At 43.1% G+C, this 21,868-nt stretch overlaps 1 protein-coding gene across 1 annotated transcript in view; it reads left to right on the top strand.

Moving 5' to 3' along the window:
• Window positions 1-3,874: 3,874 nt before the first annotated feature.
• Window positions 3,875-21,868, top strand: part of rnf145a (ring finger protein 145a) — a 98,604-nt gene continuing 80,610 nt past the window's right edge. Inside the window, exon 1 of the mRNA XM_080201778.1 lies at window positions 3,875-4,384. Coding sequence (XP_080057904.1) covers window positions 4,180-4,384 — 205 coding nt within the window. The 5' untranslated portion in view covers window positions 3,875-4,179. The remainder of the gene's footprint in view (window positions 4,385-21,868) is intronic.

Below are 21,868 nucleotides of genomic sequence, written 5' to 3'. Positions count from 1 at the left end.
AAGGGTCATCATGACTCAAAATATCAGCTCTTTTCTCTCCTTTCAGGTGCTGCCAGACCTGCTGAGATTTTTTTCGCATTTTCTCTTTTGGTTTAAAAAAAAACAGATTATCTGGTCATTCTCACATTGTTGTTTAGAGGAGCTTTTTGTGAGCAAATCCTTTCAATTGTGACTAAACTTCAAGAGCGATCAAATGACTATAAAATACTCTGGGACATTCTGAGGTTATTAAACGGCACTATTGAAATGCAGGTTCTTTCTTATTTCAAATAAATTTACGAAATATTTTATCTTTGCAGCACAACATAGATATCCTGTCACATTTTCTTTTATAAAACCAAAGTTATTCTTTTGCCCAAACTACGGTCATTTCCATTAATTCTTTCTCCTTCCCTATTGTCCTGAAGGCATCAACTCCATGCTTGACTGGAGATAGAGTCACAAGTTACAGTAGCAGAATATATCAAATTCTGTTTTATTACATTAAATTGCAAGATTTTCAAGCATCATAGAACAAAGAACAAAGAAACTAACAGCAGAGGAACAGGCTCTTTGGCCCTCCAAGTCTGCACCGACCATGATACCTGTCTGAACTAAAACTCTCACCCTTCTGGGGACCTGATCCCTCTATTCCCATCTTATTCATGTATTCATGACGTCCCTTAAAAGTCACTATTGTATCTGCTTCCACTATCTTCCAGCCACCCACCACCCTCTGTGTAAAAAACTTGCCTCGTACATCTCCTTTAAACCTTGCCGTCACACCTTAAACCTATGCCCACTCGTAATTGACTCTTCCAACCTGGGGAAAAGCTTCTGACTATCCATTCTGCCCATGCCCTTCATAATCTTTTAGACTTCAATCAGGTTGCCCACAGAGATGGTCCACAGGTTTTTAATGTAAATAAATGTTTCTCCTGCAGGACTTTCTACTTATTTTTAACTTGGGCACACAGACAGATTCCGGTCAATCTGCCACAGGTGAGTACGTTGGACAACACTGTTCCCATCCTTTCACTTATTTTGAGAATACATTTTGAGATTCTGATGTCTCTTCCATTAAAAGTGAAAATTAACGGCCTTGGTTACTGACCACATATTCTGTTCAACTTCCATTACTGGATCCAAGTGACAATTGTTCAAGCATACAGCCTTGACACCATGTGTCAGCTATTTAAGTGTGAAGGATTCAAAAACCAGGCTCCAGCCCCTGTTCACATGAAACGCAGACATAAGCACTGCAAACAAGATATGGCGAGGAGTAGGAATCCAGACTGATTTATCCCTTGTCCAAACACATTGTGTGGCAACATTGATGCTCTGCTTGAGACTTGCCCGCTCAGCACAGTCCAAGGATTAAACTTGGAATTTTCCTGTTCAGAATGAATAAACTCACGAAATCTCTGGAGGAGCAGCGGTACAGCCTTGTCTATCAGGTTCAATTGCCTATTACCCTGTAATATATTCATCATTAAGTTCATCAGAGGACAAAAGAATCTTGTCTATCAATGAGCACATAATGTTTCTTATTGGAACAGAATGGACCAAAATACTTCAAGGGAAAATAAAAAGTTCTACTGCTTTGCTCGATAATACTTTTCATTGTATGTTAATAAATGTGATAATAATAAAGCAAATCAAAATAATGTCATTAACAAAGATGGGACATTTTGATACAGTAACAGTGCTCTCTGCATACAAGTGGTTGTTGCATCTGACCTATTGCCCTAGTTGACATTGCAATTCAGTACAAATTTGGAACAGAAATGGAACCAGTTGACTTCTATGGGTTAAGGCTTTTAACCACTGGGGGAGCTAGTTATATTTTATATTCCATTCCCATATCATGTATATTTCATAGTCAGAAATCTATTGTCAACAAATATTAACTTAATCAATTTTAAAATATTTGCATATTCATTATAAATTGGAGATTGTATTAGTTGCACCCATCTACTAATCTGGCTAGTGCAAACATGCGGTTTCTTCAAAAATTAATTTCTCCACATCCTGACAAAATCAGATTTAAAAGCATAATAGCTTTACTTGTTTCTTCTGTCATGATGCTAAATTTAGTGCATTAATCTTCCCTGTCCAAATAAATACATGTTTGTTCAATACTTCCCCATGTCAGTTGTGTCTCTTTAACTAACAAAACCAACCAGTTGTTTGAAGTACGACAATTTGATAATGTAACATTAGACAGTATATTAAGTGCTGACTGAAGTTTCTGTGTTTACATTGTGCAAGGCTGTCTCCATCAAGGGAATATTACAAGTGACATTCATGATAAGAAAGGGTAAGAAGGGTTAAAGAGCAAATGCACTGAATCTATGATCTGATCCTGAGCCACACAACTTCTCATCAAAACTAATAATGGGTCGAAACAGGGAAAGCTTGGAAAATAGCAACTATTCCCCACAGTTAAGATGGGGAAAATCAGCTTGCTTTTCATTGATCCCAGCTGATAAAACTGGATGAGAAAGATGCCCTCCATTACCTCGTAACATGCATAAGTCCTGAGACCACCATGGAAGAATAACCACTTGCTGGGAATGATATATTAATCAGTGTGAATAAGCATCTAAAGGAGAGAAAAACAGAGGAAAAAATAGTGGATCAAACTGTTGACTGAGACAGGTTTAAAATGTTACTTTAGCGTCAAAAAGATTTATATGGTTCTCTTCACATATCCTTTACAGCAAAGTATTTTGAAGTGTAGTTCTTGCTGTAATGTCAGAAGCATGACAGCCAATTTGTACATGGCACGTCCTCAAAAAACAGAAATGCGCTGATGACCAGACCATTTGCTTTCAAGATGTCAGATGTTGATCCAGATACCAGGGTGATTTTCCCTTGCTTGTTCTTTCAAATGGCACAATTACATCTTTTGCGTCCAGCTGAAAAGGGAGGTGGGGCCTGTCTTTAGAAAGGTGGCACCTGGGACAGTGCTGCACCATCTGAGCAGCTCACTAGAGGAGCGGCCTGGAATTGTGTGCACAGGCCAATGCACCTAAGCAGCAGGTGTTTTGGACTGTGGGAGAAAACTGGAGCACTGGGAAGAAACCCACCCAGATAAGGGGAGAACGTGTAGACTCCACGCAGAAGGCCAAAGTTGAAATTGAATCTGGGGGCTGTGTGACAGCAATGCTAACCACTGATGTTTTTTTAAAACACCATTTTACAAGAGCAACAAGCTGAAAGGCAAGTTAGAAAAGTGATCAGACCCAGCACCTTCTCCTCAAACACCTGACTCGCCCATTGCGCTCCTCAGTGGCTGGGGTGCATTATCGACCCTAATATTCACATTTTAATTTGATATTTTCAAGTTTCCTTTGTAATTTTTGTTTTTGTTCGGGTTGTTTCCCCTTCCTTTTGGGGAGCTGCCTCTTTCACTTTGTCCTAACATAATTGGAGTTCGTCTACTTGGTTCAACCGAAAACAAATTGGGCTGTTCCCCCTCCTTTTGGGGAGCTACCCCTTTTGACTTTGTCCTGAGTTAACTTGAATTTGTTTGTTTGGTTTGACCTTAAAAGAGGCCAAACACCCAACGGGTGGATAAAGCCGACCAGAATGGCCCCGCGGGCGCTCCCTATCCTCCCCCCCCCCGCCAGGGTTGCGCAAAGTGCGCGCGCCCCTTTGCGGTATGGGCGCGCGCACCCGGGGCCGCGCTCCATTCCCCGCCCCGTGTCCGCGCTCGGGACTGCGCGCTATTCCCCCTTCTACCGTGCTCGCGCTCGGGACCACGCGCCATTCCCCCTTCCCCGTGCTCGGGACCGCGCGCTCTTCCCCGCCCCCGCCCCACCCGCGCCCGCGCTCGCGCTCGCCTCGGCACCCCGCCCGCACCCCTAATGCGCCTGCGCACTGCGTCGGTCTCGGAGCTGGAATAATGGCGGCGGTTTGATGGTTCCGTTTTTTCTTGTGCGTTATTTCCTTTCACCTCAGGAACAACGAAAAGGACAGAGACGCTTCCTCCTCGGCAGACCGAAGGGAAGGGCGGCTGGTGGGGAAGGTCTGCGGATAATGCTGTTTCTGTAAACAACCGGCCTGCTCCGATCCTGAGGTAACAGAACAATAATCGGCAGAAACGAGAAAAAAAAACCGGAGCCCGCCCGCCTGACCGACCGCCGCGCACCTTTCCTTTCATTTAATATCCTGTGCGCCCGGCCCCTCACCTTGATGGCCAGCCTGAGGGTGATCATGAGCGGAGTGAGGGAGAAGCTGGAGGCGGTGCTGAACGTGGCCCTGCGGGTGCCCAGCATCATGGTCCTGGAGATGCTGTACCGGTGGGACGTGAGCTCCTTCTTCCAACAGATCCAGGCCCGGAATAATAACAACCTGCTCTTCCAGTACAAATACCTGGCCCTCAACCTTCATTATGTCGGTGAGTGAGTGTGCAAGCATAACTGGGTGCACTGTGGGCAATTTCATTTCATGTTGCGTATATTTATATGTGTGTGTCAGTGTGCATTGTGTGTGTATATATATTGTGCCTGTGCTGCGATTGCATGTTGTGTGCATTTTGTGTGTATGCTGGTTTTGTGTGTGTATGCTGGTTGTGTGTGGGTGCGCGCGTGCACACGGTTGTGTGTGGGTGCGCGCGTGCACACGGTTGTGTGTGGGTGCGCGCGTGCACACGGTTGTGTGTGGGTGCGCGCGTGCACACGGTTGTGTGTGGGTGCGCGCGTGCACACGGTTGTGTGTGGGTGCGCGCGTGCACACGGTTGTGTGTGGGTGCGCGCGTGCACACGGTTGTGTGTGGGTGCGCGCGTGCACACGGTTGTGTGTGGGTGCGCGCGTGTGCTGGTGATCAACCATCCAATCAACCACTTCCAGCATTTTCATTTCTTCATGTAGTCATGCTTCCATGTACGCACACGCGCACAAACACGCACGCACACACACACACACACACGTACATGGCCTGGTTAAATTCCTGGTTGCATGCGTGATGCAGTGTATGAGAGAGGTATGTGTGTGTGAGAATGTAACTAGTTAGGGCAGGGTTAAGCCAGAGTATATGTATGTCAGTATAATGTTTGTGTGTCCTTATATGTGTATGCATACAGTCTGCGGGTGCGTAGCGATGGATTTAATATTAACGCCCCTCACCTACCCATTTCTGTTGCTGGTGCGCACTTTGTGTGCACCTATCCATACTTGCTCACCACTTCATTATGATGTTTTGGTACACTTGAAGTAATGTAAGAGACAGTGACGGTCATTTGTTATTTTTAATTTAACTTTTGAAAGGATTATGTAATTTCCTTGGTTGAAATATCTTGCTTCAAGGCTCTCTCCCATGCATGTATGACTCTGATCCTTGCACTTGTGGTGAAAAAGAAAGTGTGTGTTGGGCTGTTTTTTTGATTTCCTTCTCATCCATCCCCACCCCAAGAAGCACAGTTTTGTTATTGTCATAGAAGCTCTTGTGATTTATTTTTATGGTGTGTCTTTTAGAATTAGAATATGGTGTGAAATTCTGGGCATCACACTTTAGGTTTAGCGAAGCTGCAGAAATGATTTGTGAGAATGATTCTAGAGATGGGGGACTCCAGCTATGTGATAGGTTGGAGAAACTGATTTTTTTCCTTGGAGAAAAGAAGGTAGAGAGATTTGACACGTGCCCAAAATCATGAGGGGTCTCGACCAGTGGTAGGCAACCTGCGGTCTGGGGGTGGCCACATGCAGCCCATCTGGGTTTGGAGTGCCGCCCACGAGACATTTTGTTGACCGCTGCTCATGTGTAGGGTTGCACTTTCTGCTGATGTCAGTCACAGCCTTTTTCCTACCAGTATGACTGAAGTGATATGCACAGAGAGCAAGGGCCAGTCAAGTGAGCACAACATTGACTGTGAGAGCAGTGCACACCCTCTGCATCCAAAGTGTAACCATTGCTTTTGTTTTTACCATTTGAAGTTGATAGTTCTATTAATATATAAATGGCTAAACATTTTCTTTAACTCTAATTAAATATTTGGTATGTGCTCAATGTGTTTTGTCTTATTTCATGGGGTCATGATTCATGAACAAGTCTGATTTCAATCTTGCGGCCTACTGAGATGAAGGAGGGCCTCCATTGCCCATCACTTGACTGGATAATGTAGATGGGGAGAAACAGTTCCCATTGCTGGAAGGGGTGGGGATCAGAGGACAGCAATTTAAAGTGATTCAAAAAAGAGGTAATGACGTGAAAAAGATTTTTAAGCAGTGAGTGGTTTGGAGTGCACAATTTCTACATGTGATAGAGGGAAACTCAATTACAGCTTTCAAAGGAAAATTTGATTTAGCACCTGACGAGACAAAATTTAAAGGTTATGGAAAAAGAGTGGGGGAGTGCGGTTACCTGAGTGTGTGGACATAGCTTAAACGGCTTTCCTCTGTGCTGTAACATTTTATTGTGTGATTCTAGATTCATACGTGAAATGTGATATGAGGAGTAAAAAATTTGAAATATTTCTTGCAAGGATTAAATAATAGTGATTGACTCACAGGCTGGAAATAGGAGCAGTGTGAGGTGATGAGTTAAGAGTAACTTAACATTCCTGAATGCCTAAGTAAATTTGGCTATGCAAGTTAGGAAAGTCCAAGATTCAGTTTTTGAACTGTTTAGCTGAATTGAACAGGAACTTGCCTTTATATGGCAATCATAGTAGCTTTTCCAGATTCAAAGGTAATTTTAAAAACAAAATCAGTCAAAAGAATCAACACTGAGCCAAAGGAGGAATGAACAAAGTAGGTGACTAAAAGCTTGTCCAAAGAGTTCAGCGTCAAAGGGAGGGAGATGGCTACGGAGAGAGTTTTGGGAGAGAATGCTCGATAACTGAAGCAGCTGAAAATCTGGTGAATCGGTTTTAGGATGTACCAGAAACCAATTGGAGGAATGCAGGATTTCCAGTGGATTATTGTAAAAAGTTGCAGTGATAGGAAAGGTGAATCATGGAGGGATTTGAACATGATGAGGACATGAGTTGTATATTTTAACTATTGAGAGACTGTAAGCTAATGTAGGTTAATCAATACAGTATAGCAGCTTTAAGTTTCCTTAGACTTGTGTTTTACATCACAACCTTGTTTGTGCAGGAGAGAATTGGTGACCGTCAGTTTCCATTCTTCATCAGTTTCCAGGAGGGCATCAGGATAGGACTGGGCTGCAATGCGTTGAGCATCCAGCCAAGACTTTAATTAGTAGTGGGTTCAAGGGTTATGGGGTGAAGACAGAAAAATAGGGATGAGGAGCGTATCAGACGTGATTGAATGACAGAGCATGATGGACTGAATGGCCTAATTTTGCTCTTATATCTTATGAACTTACGAACTATGACTTGGGCAAGTTGCCAGCAAGTGTCTGACAGGGTAGGTGACGTTACGGGGGCTAAAGTTGAGGAGAGGGTACAGGTAAGGGAAGAGGCCGAGGATGTCCCAATAATAGAGGGAGTAGGGGGCGTGAGTATGGTTGGTGGCGTTACGGCAAATAGGGTCCAGGTGAAGGCTGGGAGGAAGGCACTTTACCTGAATGCACGAAGCATTCGGAATAAAGTGGATGAGCTGGTGGTGCAGATCAGAACAAATGGATATGATCTGGTGGCCATTACAGAGACGTGGCTGCAAGGTGACAGGGACTGGGAGCTGAATGTCCAGGGATATCAAGTGTTTAGGAAGGATAGGCAGGAGGGAAAAGGGGGGGGTGTAGCTCTGCTGATTAAGGATAGCATCAGGGTGGTAGCAAGGGATGATATTGGAGCCAAGGAGCAGAAAGTGGAATTGTTGTGGGTAGAGATTAGGAACAGCAAAGGGAGGAAGACGCTGGTGGGTGTCATCTATAGGCCCCCGAATAATGATCTGGAGGTGGGGTGGGCTGTTAACGCGCAAATAAGTGCGGCGTGCAGAAGTGGGACGGCTGTAGTTATGGGGGATTTCAATCTACATATAGATTGGTCGACCCATGTTGGACACGGTGGGCTCGAGGAGGAGTTCTTGGAATGCTGCCGGGATAGTTTCCTTGAACAGTGTGTGTTGGAGCCGACGAGGGATCGAGCTATCTTGCATCTGGTGTTATGTAATGAGGCGGGTAGAATCAGGGACCTTGCGGTGAAGGATCCTCTTGGGGAGAGTGATCATTGTATGGTGGAGTTTCTGGTGCAGATGGAGGAGGAGAAAGTGGGTTCCCAGACACACGTCCTTTGTTTGAACAGAGGGGAGTACGGTAGGATGAGAGAGGAATTGGCGAATGTGGACTGGGGGAGCGCGTTGGAAGGTAGGTCTGCTGAGGAGCAGTGGAGGATCTTTAAGGAGATCTTTCTTGGTGCTCAGCAGAAATTTATTCCGATGGTCAAAAAGGACAGTAGGAGGAGAGGTAATAAGCCGTGGATAACGAAGGAGGTGAAGGAAAGTGTTAAATTAAAAGCGGAGGCGTTTAGAGTAGCTAAGAGTAGTGGGCGAGAAGAGGATTGGGAGAGGTTTAAATGTCAACAAAGATTGACAAAGAAGTTGATAAAGAAGGGTAGGATAAACTATGAAGCTGGGCTAGCGCTTAATATGAAAAAGGATAGCAAGAGTTTTTATAAATATATAAAAAGGAAGAGGCTGGCTAGGGTGAACGTTGGTCCCTTAGAGGATGAGAAGGGGGACTTAGTGGTAGGGGATGGGGATATGGCTGAGGTCCTGAATAACTTTTTTGTTTCTGTCTTCACGGAGGAGGACGTGAATAATTTGCCGGGTGTTAGAGATGGAAAGGTGGTAGGACTGGAGGGTCTTAATGACATTACTGTTACTAGAGAGGTGGTGCTCAACAGACTGGAGGGACTGATTGTGGATAAGTCGCCAGGACCGGATGGAATGCATCCGAGGATTCTGAAAGAAATGGCGGAGGTGATAGTGGATGCCTTGGTGGTTATTTTCCAGACGTCGCTGGATTCCGGGGAAGTGCCGGAAGATTGGAAAGCGGCTAACGTTACGCCGTTGTTTAAGAAGGGTGCCAGGCAAAAGGCAGGGAATTATAGGCCGGTTAGTTTAACGTCTGTTGTAGGTAAAATGTTAGAATCCGTCATCAAGGAGGAAATAGCGAGGCATCTTGAGAGGAATTGCTTGATAGAGCAGACGCAGCACGGTTTCGTTAAAGGGAAGTCGTGTCTGACAAATTTAGTGGAGTTCTATGAGGATGTGTCTAGGGCGGTGGATAGAGGAGAGCCGGTGGATGTGGTCTTTCTGGATTTTCAGAAGGCGTTTGACAAGGTACCTCACAGGAGGTTATTGCAGAAGGTTGGGGGTACGGTGTTAGCGTGGATAGAGGATTGGTTGTCAAATAGGAGGCAGAGAGTGGGGGTCAATGGATGCTATTCGGATTGGCGGATTGTGACTAGTGGAGTGCCTCTGGGGTCAGTGCTGGGGCCTCAGCTATTTACCATTTGTATAGATGATCTGGAGGAGGGAACCGAGTGTAGGGTGTCAAAATTTGCTGATGACACCAAGATTGGAGGAAAGGCAAATTGTGCGGAGGGTGTGGAGAGTCTACAGAAGGATCTAGATAGGCTGGGCGAATGGGCCAAGAAATGGCAAATGGAATTTAATGTTGGCAAGTGCGAGGTGGTCCACTTTGGTAGGAATAATGGTAGGAAGGATTATCACTTACGTGGCGAAAAACTGCAGCAGGCGACGGTGCAGAGGGACCTCGGGGTCCTTGTGCATGAGTCGCAAAAACCCAGCTTGCAGGTGCAGCAGGTGATCAGGAAGGCGAATGGGATGCTGGCCTTCATAGCGAGGGGGATTGAATATAAAAGGGAGGTCTTGCTATGGCTGTATAGGGCATTGGTGAGGCCGCAGCTGGAGTACTGTGTGCAGTTTTGGGCGCCGTACTTACGCAAGGATATTTTGGCCTTGGAGGGAGTGCAGAGGAGGTTTACTAGGCTGATGCCGGAGTTGAGGGGGTTGAGCTATGAGGAGAGGCTGAATAAACTAGGCTTGTACTCGTCAGAGTTTAGAAGAATGAGGGGAGATCTCATTGAGACGTATCAGATGATGAATGGGATGGATAGGATAGAGGTGGAGAGACTCTTCCCGCTCAGAAAGGATAATAGGACTAGGGGACACAGCCTCAAGATAAAGGGGGGGTGGTTTAGAACGGAGTTGAGGAGGAACTTCTTCACTCAAAGGGTGGTGAATCTCTGGAATTCTCTGCCCGTTGAAGTGGTGGAGGCTACCTTGCTAAATATTTTTAAGACACGGGTTGATGGGTTTTTGATAAGAGAGGGGATTAAGGGTTATGGGGAGAGGGCGGGAATGTGGAACTGAGCCACAACAGATCAGCCATGATCTTATTGAATGGCGGGGCAGGCTCGAAGGGCTAGATGGCCTGCTCCTATTTCTTATGTTCTTATCAATGAAATTGTACTCAGAAGTAGTCAAGGTTTTTAAGTGAATTGAGAAGAAAAATGGTGAAAGGGACATGGAGATTTTTAAAAATCCATCGTGTTGGCCATTAGTGTGCAGTTTTGGTCACCGTGCTTGCGGAAGGATATACTGGCCTTGGAGGGAGTGCAGAGAAGGTTCACTAGGCTGATACCGGAGATGAGGGGGTTAGCCTCTGAAGAGAGACCGAATAGACTGGGTCTGTACTCGTTGGAGTTTAGAAGGCCGAGGGGGGGATCTAATAGAGACATAAGATGATGAAGGGGATAGATAGGGTAGAGGTAGAGAGATTCTTCCTGATTACAAAGGATAGCCAGACTAGAGGGCACAGCCTTAAGATAAGGTGGGGGAGGCAGTTTAGATCGGAGTTGAGGAGGAACTTCTTCACTCAAAGGGTGGTGAATCTCTGGAATTCTCTGCCCGTTGAAGTGGTGGAGGCTACCTTGCTAAATATATTTAAGTCACGGGTAGATAGGTTTCTGATAGACAGGGGAATTAAGGGCTGTGGAGGGAAAGTGGAACTGATCACTTCAGATCAGCCATGATCTTATTGAATGGCAAGGCAGGCTCGAAGGGATAGATGGCCTACTCCTGCTCCTATTTCTTATGTTTGTTTTTGCCGTTTCTCTTGTATAGTGTTGTCACTTCTTACAAGATTACAGGACTGAAGATCAAAAATGCTGTAGGACTGGAAATCTGAAATACAAACAGAAAATGCTGGAAATATTGAATTGGACAGACAGCATCTGTGGAGACAAAAATGGTTGGTGTTTCAGATTGATGATGCTGAAACAGTCACAGACCTGAAACATGAAATGTTTCTCTATCCACAGGTGCTGCCTTGCTCCTGAGAATTTTTCGCATTTGTTCTGTTTACATCACAGGATGGATTTCATTTGAACCATTCCAGATTTTGTACAATGCTTCGAATTACCCCTCAGTTCATCCTGTCGCAACAGCCACCAGTGTAATCTATATTCACCAATATCTCATTGAAGTACAATTCCAAGCTTTTTATTTGGACGAGCAAAATACAATTCTAAATTTGTATTTGGACACAAATACTTTATATCCAAGTCATTTGAACTGTCATTTCCCACAGTTCAAATGATTTGGATATAAAAGATGAATGCAATCAACATTGCGTGTCTGTGGAATCCCTATGAAAGTTAATGGTCAGGGGCTGTATTGATTAGCTGTTTGTAATTCCTTTTTTTGGCAATTCAACATCAATGTTTTAACTTGTAATAATTTACTACAACTTCTTTCCATGATCTTGGCTAAAATATACGTTTTAAAATTTTGAGTTTTGAATTAGTTAAAATGTTTGAAATGTTGCTATGTAGAGAAGCCGTGGTTGTATGCAACTCCAGCTGGTTACTGCATTTGTCATGTACACCGTTTATCAGTGCTTCAAAGAATCTGGGGCACGTACAGTTTATAAATGTTACATGTCTCATGTTCTCTCATCATAGGATTACTAAGTAGTTGGAAAACCTGCACAGTATTTAATTTCTTAATCTTGGCACAAAGTTTGCACAGGTTATTTTATGGTTGATTGAATAATTTATTACCCATTATAATTTGAGAACGTTATTTACCTTCATATGAAGTGTACAAATACTATCCAGGCGCCTGTGTACATGGGAATGTACAATCCCACTTTAGTTGTTAATAAATGTCTCATTGCACTTTGCCTCAAAAGCAGGGTGTAGTTTTAAGTGCTCTGGTTTGAGTGTGTTGATGCATGCATTAGTGATGCGATAGTGCTTTATTTATAAGTGCAATTTGTCCATGCATAAAGTAGTGGATTTCCATGCCTTTATTATAGTCTCTGATTTCTGCTAGCATTTATACATTTTCTTCTGTTTATTATTATTTGATTTTTTGATGGCATAATGAAATTTAATTTTTAAGCAAAGCTGTTATGTTAAAGAGTATAGTACTTTGGCAGAGTATACTGACACATTTTATTTTGTACAAAACCATCCAAGAAGAAATAGTTAGACTCTCTCAGAATTGACTGTCTGTAGCAGTGCATGATGCCAGATGCATTATCTGCTTTGTCATTTGTGCGTCGGTCTATTCCCATATCCCGAGCGAGTCTTGACCCCACCAATGTGGATGGGTCCAGAATGCCCAATCCAAATTCTGGCAAAACCTGAAATCACACACAGATTTTGCCCTGAGATTGTCAGTTTTGAGAGAGTGTAACTGCAGAAAGAAAAGAACAAGTTATTGCTTGTATTCTGATCTGATTTGTAATGTTGCTTATAATATTATGTATCATTGTTCAATAACTACCTGCATGATGAACTCGGTCTAAAATACATTGAAGCTGATATTTCTTATTCATCATAATTCTGTTTCCAACCTTAAGAGAAAATTTGGAAAATTGCAAATCTAAGTCTCTCATCTCATTTGATTGTTTAGCATGTTGGTATCAGCGTACTTTAGGAAATATTGAACTTGAATCAGAATGCTTTAACTCCTTCCAAATTGCCTCAGTGACAAGTCTGAAGTCACTCTGTGTTGCTTTTTCATTCACCAGGCAATGCAGTAACTACTACTGCAAATAGTCTTGGTACTTATCCACCATGGTCCTAGTGACAGGGCGGCCCTCTATATCTAGAATGTGTAGGATTGTGATTTGTATATCTGAGTTTTGTTGTAATTCCCAGCTTGGGACTTGGCATTTAGCATTACTCATCAGATTTCAATAAAACCTTGCACATAATTCTTATTTCTACATGCTATAAATTGTCCTTGTTCATCTGATCAGCTTTATTCAAATGAATTGTTTTAGGTAACTCAATCTGTTTGTTGTTGTGAAAAATATTTATGGGAGGTTGATTTATTCTGAATGTTAACCTTTTTACCATCCATATCAAATTACTCCTGTTGACAGTAATTAAACAATTGTATTCAGAAGCACATATCTGTGTGGACAAATTTTTTTTCTTTGTATATTTAAATACCATGGAGTTTAGCTTTTTCCTCTTGAACCCTTCAAATTTTTTTTTTGGTCATCATGAGGAAATAAATCAAATAAATGATTTATTTCAATGCAAGAGGCCTGATGAACAAGGCAGATGAACTCGGGGCATGGATGGATATGTGGGACTGGGATATTATAGCAATTACTGAAACATGGCTAAGGGAAGGACAGGACTGGCAGCTTAATGTTCCAGAGTACAGATACTGGAGGAAAGATAGAACAGGAGCTAAGAGAGGAGTGGGAGTTGCACTTTTGATTAGGGAAAACATTACGGCGGTACTGAGAGGGGATATATCCGAGGATTCAGCCACTGAGTCTTTGTGGGTAGAACTGAGAAGTAAGAAGGGGGAAATTACTTTGAAGAAAAAACAAAGAAAACTACAGCACAGGAACAGGCCCTTCAGCCCTCCAAGCCTGCACCGACCATGCTGCCTGACTTAACTAAAGCCCCCTACCCTTCTAGGGGCCATATCCCTCAATTCCCATCTCATTCAGGTACTTCTCAAGACACCCCTTAAAAGTCACTGCCCTATCTGCTTCCATTACCTCCATTGGCAACGAGCTCCAGGCGTGTGTAAAAAAAAAAGTCTGCCTTGTACATCCCTTTCAAACCTTGCCCCTTGCACCTTAAACCTATGCCTCCTAGTAATTGACTCTTCCACCCTGGGAAAAAGCTTCTGACTATCCACTCTGTCCATGCCTCTTGTAATCTTGTAAACTTTTATCACGTCTCCCTCAACCTCTATCACTCCAATGAGAATAAACCAAGTTTCTCTAACCTCGCCTTGTAGCTAATGCCCTCCATACCATCTTTTCTGTGTCCTCTCCAAAGCCTCTGCATCCTTCTGGCAGTGTGGTGACCAGAATTGAACATTATATTCCAAGTGCAGTCTAACTAAGATTCTATAAAGCTGCAACATGATTTGCCAATTTTTAAACTCAGTATCCCGGCCGATGAAGGCAAACATGGCGTCTGCCTTCTTGACTACCTTTTTCACCTGCATTGCCACTTTCAGTAACCTGTGTACCTGTACACCCAGATACCTTTGCCTATAAATACTCTTAAGGGTTCTGCCATTTACTGTATATTTTGTATCTGTATTAGACCTTCCAAAATGTATTATCTCATGTTTGTCCGAATTACGTTCCATCTGCCATCCCTCTGCCCAAATCTCCAACTGATCTATATCCTGCTGTATCCCGATGGTCCTCATCACTATCTGCAAATCCGTTAATCTTTGTGTCATCCGTAAACTTGCCAATCAATCCAGTTACATTTTCTTCCAAATCATTTATATATATTACAAACAGCAAATAGCCCAGCACTGATCCCTCAAGAACATCGTTTGTCACAGCCCTCCATTCAAAAACGCACTCTTCCACTACACTGTGTCTTCTTTGACTGCACCAGTTTTGTATCCACCTTGGCAGCTCACCTCCGATCGCATGAAACTTCACCTTCTGCATTCGGGGACTTTGTCAAAGGCTTTACTGAAGTTCGTGTAGACAATATCCACTGCCCGACCCTCATCAATCATCTTTGTCACTTCCTCGAAAAACTCGATCAAGTTCGTGAGACATGACCTCCCCTTCACAAAACCGTGTTGCCTCTCACTAATACGTCAACTTATTTCCAAGAGGAAATAAATCCTGTCTCGAAGAATCTTCTCCAACAATTTCCGTACCACTGATGTAAGGCTCACCGGCCTGTAATTACCTGGATTATTCCTGCTACCCTTAAACAAAGGAACAACATTGATTATTCTCCAGTCCTCTGGGACCTCCCTTGTCGCCAGTGAGGATACAAAAATTTCTGTCAAGGCCCCAGTAATTTCCTCCTTTGCCTCTCTCAGTTGTAGGGTTGTACCAGAGGCCTCCAAATAGTCGGCGGGAAATTGAGGATCAAATATGTAAGGAGGTTACAGATAGCTCCAAGAAAAATAAGGTGATAATAGTAGGGGATTTTAACTTTCTCAACATGAACTAAGACAGCCATGGTATTAGAGGGTTGGATGGAGAGAAATTTGTTGAGTATATTCAGGAGGAATTTCTCATTCAGTATGTGGATGGCCTGGCTGGAGAGAGGGCAAAAGTTGATCTCCTCTTGGGAAATAAGGAAAGGCAGGTGAAAGAAGTGTGAGTGAGTGATCACTTTGGGACCAGCGACCATAATTTTTAGTTTTAAAATAGCTATGGAGAATGATAGGTCTGGCCCAAAAGTGAAAATTTTAAATTGGGGCAAGGGTGAATTTTGATGGTATCAGGCAGGAACTTTCAAAAGTTAATTGGGGGAGTCTGTGGGAAGGCAAAGGGATGTCTGGTAAATGGGAGGCTTTCAAAAGTGTGTTAACCAGGGTTCAGGATAAGCACATTCCTCTTAGAGTGAAGGACAAGGCTGGCAAAAATAGGGAACCCTGGATGAGTTGGGATATTGAGCCCCTGGTCAAGAACAAGAAGAAAGCATATGATATGCAGAGGCAGCTGGGAACAAGTGAATCGCTTGAAGAGTATAGGGGGTGTCGGAGTAGAGTTGAGAGAAATCAGGAGGGCAAAAAGGGGACAAGAGATTGCTTTGGCAGATACGGCAAAGAAGAATCCAAAGAGCTTCTACAAATACATAAAAGGCAAAAGAGTAACAAGGCATAGAGTAGGGCCTCTTCAGGATCAACAAGGTCATCTATGTGCAGATCCACAAGAGATGCGTGAGATCCTAAATGAATATTTCTCATCAATATTTACAGTTGAGAAAAGCATGGATGTTAGGCAACTTTGGGAAATAAATAGTGATGCCTTGATAAAGGTGTCATCAGCATAAATTTGCTGATGACACCAAAGTCGGAGGTGTGGTAGATAGTGAGGAAGGGTGTCATAGTTTGCAGGGAGACTTGGACAGGCTGCAGAGCTGGGCCGAGAGGTGGCGGATGGAGTTTAATGCAGAGAAGTGTGAGGTAATTCACTTTGGCAGGAATAACAGATGTGTCGAGTATAGGGCTAACGGGAGGACTCTGAATAATGTGGATGAACAGAGGGATCTAGGTGTATGTGTACATAGATCCCTGAAAGTTGGGCATCAAGTAGATAAGGTTGTTAAGAAGGCATACGGTGTCTTGGCGTTTATTGGTAGGGGGATTGAATTTAGGAGTCGCAGCGTCATGTTGCAACTGTACACAACTCTGGTGCGACCGCACTTGGAGTATTGTGTGCAGTACTGGTCCCCACATTATAGGAAGGATGTGGAGGCTTTGGAGAGGGTGCAGAGGAGGTTTACCAGGATGTTGCCTGGTATGGAGGGGAGGTCCTATGAGGAGAGACTGAGGGATTTGGGGTTGTTTTCGTTAGAAAGAAGGCGGCTAAGAGGGGATCTTATTGAAACATATAAGATGATTAGAGGTTTAGGTAGGGTGGACAGTGATAGCCTTTTTCCTCGGATGGAGAAAGCTAGCAGGAGGGGGCATGGCTTTAAATTAAGGGGGGGTAGTTATAGGACGGATGTCAGGGGTAGGTTCTTTACCCAGAGGGTGGTGAGGGATTGGAATGCCCTGCCTGCTGCAGTTGTAAATGCGCCTAGTTTGGGGGCGTTTAAGAGATCCGTGGATAGGTTTATGGACGGAAAGGGATTGGTTTAGGTTAGAGCGTCATTGTTTTTTAACTGGTCGGCGCAACATTGTGGGCTGAAGGGCCTGTTCTGCGCTGTAATGTTCTATGTTGAAGCATGGACATATTACAGAGAAAGAGGTGTTGGAAGTCTTAAAACGCATCAAGGTAGATAAATCCCCGAGACCTGATAAAGTGTATCCCATGGCATTGTGGGAGGCTAGGGACGAAATTGCGGGTCCCCTAGCAGAGATATTTGCGTCATCGGTAGTCACAGGTGAGGTGCTTGAAGATGGGAGGTTGGCAAATGTGCTTTTATTTAAAAAGGACTGCAGGGAAAAGCCTGGGGACTATAGGCCAGTAAGCTTCACATCTGTGGTGGGTATTTTGAGAGATAAGATGTACAGGCATGTAGAGATGCAAAGGACAGTCAGCATGCTTTGTGAGCAGAAAATCATAAGTCTCAAATTTGATCGAGTTTTTTGAAGGAGTAACCAAGAGGGTAGGTGAGGGCAGGGCAGTTGAAAACGTCTGCTTGGTCTTTAGCAAGGCATTTGACCTTGAACGCATGGTAGATTGTTGCATAAGGTTAAATCTCTCCAGATCCAGGGTGAGGTATCTAAATGGATACAAAATTAGCTTCTTGACAGAAGCCAGAGGGTTGTTTATCAACCTGGAGGCCTGTAACCAACCGTGTGCCTCAGAGATCAATGCTGGGTCCACAGTTACTTGGCATGTATGTTGATGGTTTGGATGAGAATATGGGAGGCATGGTTAGTGAGTTTGCAGATGACACCAAGATTGGTGGCATAGTGGACAGTGAAGAAGGTTATCTCTGATTGCAACAGGGTCTTAATCATTTAGGCCTGTGGGCTAACAAATGGTAGATGGAGTTTAATTTAGATAAATGTGAGGTGATACCATTTGGTAGATTGAACCAGGGCAGGATTTACTCAGTTAATGGTAGGGCATTGGGGAGAGTTTCAGAACAAAGAGATCTAGGGGTACGGGTTCATAGCTCCTTGAAAGTGGAGTCACAGGTGGACAGGGTGGTGAAGGCAACATTCAACATGCTTGGTTTCATTGGTCAGAACATTGAATACAGAAGTTAGGATGTCTTTTTCAATGTACAAAACATTGGTAAGGCCACACTTGGAATTCTGTTTGCAATTCTGGTCACCCTATTATAGAAAGGATATAATTAAACTAGAAAGAGTGCAAAAAGATATATTAGGATGCTCCCAGGATTTGATGGATTGAGTTATAAGGATAGGCTGAATCGACTGTGACTTTCTTCTGTGGCACATAGGAGGCTGAGAGGTGATCTTATAGGGGTCTAAATGAGGGGCATAGACAAGGTAGATAGTCAATATCTTTTCCCAAAGGTAAGGGAGTCTAAAACTAGAGGGCATTGATTTAAGGTGAGAGGCAAGAGATAAAAAAGTGTCCAGAGGGGTAATTTTTCCACAGAGGGTGGTGAGTGTCTGGAACAAACTGCCAGAGGTGGTCGTAGACGTGAATACAGTTTGGTCTTTTAAAAAGCATTTAGACAGTTACATGGGCAAGATGGATATAGAGGACGATGGGCCAAATGCAGGCAATTGGTATTAGCTTAGGGATTTTAAAAAAGGGCAGCATGGACAAGTTGAGCCAAAAGGTCTGTTTTCATGCTGTAAACCTCTGACTTTATGTGAATGTAGACTGTACAATTGTAATTTCCATTCAGGCTTGCATGGTCAGGGGATTCATGCATAAACTTGAGGAAAAGAAAAGCTTGATTTTTCCATTGGTAAAATATTCATTGTGCTTTGATTTTCACATTTTCTGGACGCAGAAAATGGATATGATATAAAATCGGGATGATATGCTTTGTTACAGATTTGACTATTTAAACTATTTGTGGAGCAACATTTGTACACTTGGCAATGTCTGTGTGTGTGTCAACAATAGATGTCTGTGTCTCTACAGTCCATACATTTCTGACATGGAAATTTTGATATGAACTCTGGGATCATAAACTATTTCTGGATTGCTAGTCCAAGACTTGATAAGGATTAAATCTATCTCTCATTAACTTTAATCACTGATTTCCATGCCGTTATTACCTTCATTGTTTGACTCATAAAAGGAATGAACTTTGTGACATAAATTTGAAATCAAGAGTCAATTTGAGCTAATTGAATATTATCAAGAACAATATTATTTGGAGGCGATGGCAAGTAGGAAAATGAAATCCATAGGTTCTTAGTGTTTCAGCGAAAGTGAACTCGAGTATACCTGATGAAATCTTGGTTACCACTGTTGTGGTCTGAAAGGAAAAACACTGGGGGCTGCATCTGCTTCCGAAGAGCAAAATTATGCATTGGGCAGGGCAAGTATAAAAGGATACAGAGGGGCTGAAGAATGTGCGCATTGATATTGAAGTCAGAGTGTTGGACAAGTTCATGCTCCTGGGATGTTGTAAATAATGCGAGAAAGTGAGTAAGATAGATTTAACTCAGACTGGACATGTTTGTGTCAGACACTGGAGGACAAGGAGACTTAGTGTGGCATGAGTCTATAAGGCTCGTCTCCAATAAATACTTCTGGTGGCACAGAGCGCTGAACCTTCAGGAAAGCAACGAAACAAAGTCTGAATGCTTTTGGAATGAAGTGTTTGCTAAATGAAAGGATTTAAAGACCAGCACTCAAATAATGAGTGAGTGTGACTAAAACAAGATATTATGTCTAAGGCATTTATGCCATTGGATTGAAGAATGACGTCATTGATATTGGATTGGATTCCACTTGGGAAATTACTGCTTAGAAAGTGGGAAAGTTAAAATTGTAGGTTTGCATGGAAAGTGTGGATGGGCGGAGAACTGTTGTAACATGCAGAGAATGGAGCATAATTTGGTGGTTGTAACCACAGCCAACAATTTTAAATGATCACAAATATTAGTGCAAGGCAGGGAAAGGTAAAACCTGACCTCTATATATATCACTGTGGAAGCATTTTTGCTTTGTAAAAATGTTTCACATTGCAGATTATGCAGTTAACCACTCACCCATGTGTCAGGTTATCTGTTTTTACCTGGGGCAGTAATTAGGATGCTAAAATATTTTTCATGTATCGTGAGCATTGTTGGCAAGGCCTGCATTTATTGTCCCTCCCTAATTGCCTTTGGGGAAGTTATGGTGAGCTGCTGCTTTGAATCATGTGATGCAGGTAGACCCATAATGCTATTAGGAAAAGATTCCCACCGTTTTGACTAAGCCCTGACATCGCAGGTTGAGGAAAGTTAAAATCAACTCGAATTGTGCTCCAGGGTGCTTTCAAGTGACTTGGGCTGAAAAGTACACATAGGTGGACTTGTGAGCTCAAGATGAACTGAGCTATGATACAACTGCAGTACAATATGTTGGTGACTCTGTCACAGTGTTATGTCTAGGCTCATGCATGTAAAAATACTTCTTGACTGAGGTGATCAGTATCTGTCAGTTGAACCATTTTCCAAGTGTCAGCAATCTCAGGAGAGCAAAGAAAATAAAACAACATATTTATGTTGTGCCTTTAACATAGTAAAACTTTCCAAGGTGCAATATAAAAGCATTATCAAACAAAATTTGATATTGAGCCACGCAAAGGGATATTTAGGTAATCTAAACCTTGTTGAAGAGGTGGGTTTTAAGGAGGAGAGAGAATTGGAGACAGTTCCAAAGATCTCTGGGCAGCTGAAAGGCACGGTGCCATTTGTGGAGCAATTAAAATTGATATCACAAAGAGTTGTCGAGTCTGGACAAGGTTCCAGAGCTAGGAGAGAATATAGGAGGAATTTGGAATCTTGAAAATATCATCAGCCTGTCTAGGTCAGCAAGATGTGGGTATGCCGGCGTTGGACTGGCGTAAACACAGTAAAAAGTCTGACAACACCAGGTTTTAGTCCAACCTATTTATTTGATAATATACTCACAAGCTTTCGGGTTAGCCCCTTCGTCAGGTGAATGGAGAGTTCTGGCCTCAGACAGAGCATATAAAGCACAGACAGTTTAGAGATTACTGATTAGAATGCGAATCCTTACACCTAACCTGCTGTTCAAGACCTGAAGTGGCTAGGTCAGCAAGCTCAGGGTTGATGGGTGAATGGTACTTGGTGCAAGTAGAATTAGGGCAGCAGAGTTTGGAACAATCTCAAGTTTATGTAGGATAGGAAATGGGAGAATGGCTTGGAATGACCAATTTTAGAGGTACCCAAAGCATAGATGAGGGTTTCAGCAGTTGATGAGTGAGGTGGCGCAGAGGCTGGCAATGTTAAGGTGGAAGTGGGTAGTTTCAGTGGCATGAATATTTTATTGGCAGATCCTCTTGGTATCAAATCAGATGGTGACTTCAGTCTTACAAATACTGGTCCTGTACAGTTGAGGTGAATTACTGCTCATCCTAGTACTGGATGTTGGACTGGCAGTGAAAGAATTAGGGAGAGCAGAGGGCTCAGGAAGATATGAGCACCCTCATTGTGTTTATGGAACCTGACAATGTTTTTGCATAACATCAACATTGGTGCAGCATGAATGTGAGAATTAGGAGGGGCTCAGGGATATATCCATGGGTCTAAAGAGGTGGAAGTGTGGGGTTGGGAAGAAAAGTGGTTGGAAGTGATTCTCAGGCTGCAACTCTTAAATATGGAATCAGGCAAGGACAGTCCCTTGACAGGTTTTGAAATGGGAGAACATAATTGAACATAATAGGAGATAGTGATGTGGAGATTAGTGGCATGCATGAGCCAACTATGACACAGTGTGGGCATAATGAATTTTAAAAAAGAGAGATTTGTTGTTGACCCGTTGAGCTGCCAAGTAATTACATTAAGAAATCTGCCTCTAAATGTG

This window comes from Carcharhinus amblyrhynchos, chromosome 13, assembly GCF_965287045.1.
Source record: "Carcharhinus amblyrhynchos chromosome 13, sCarAmb.v2.hapA, whole genome shotgun sequence".
Lineage (NCBI taxonomy): Eukaryota > Metazoa > Chordata > Chondrichthyes > Carcharhiniformes > Carcharhinidae > Carcharhinus > Carcharhinus amblyrhynchos.
This window is presented reverse-complemented; position numbering and strand designations above follow the sequence as displayed.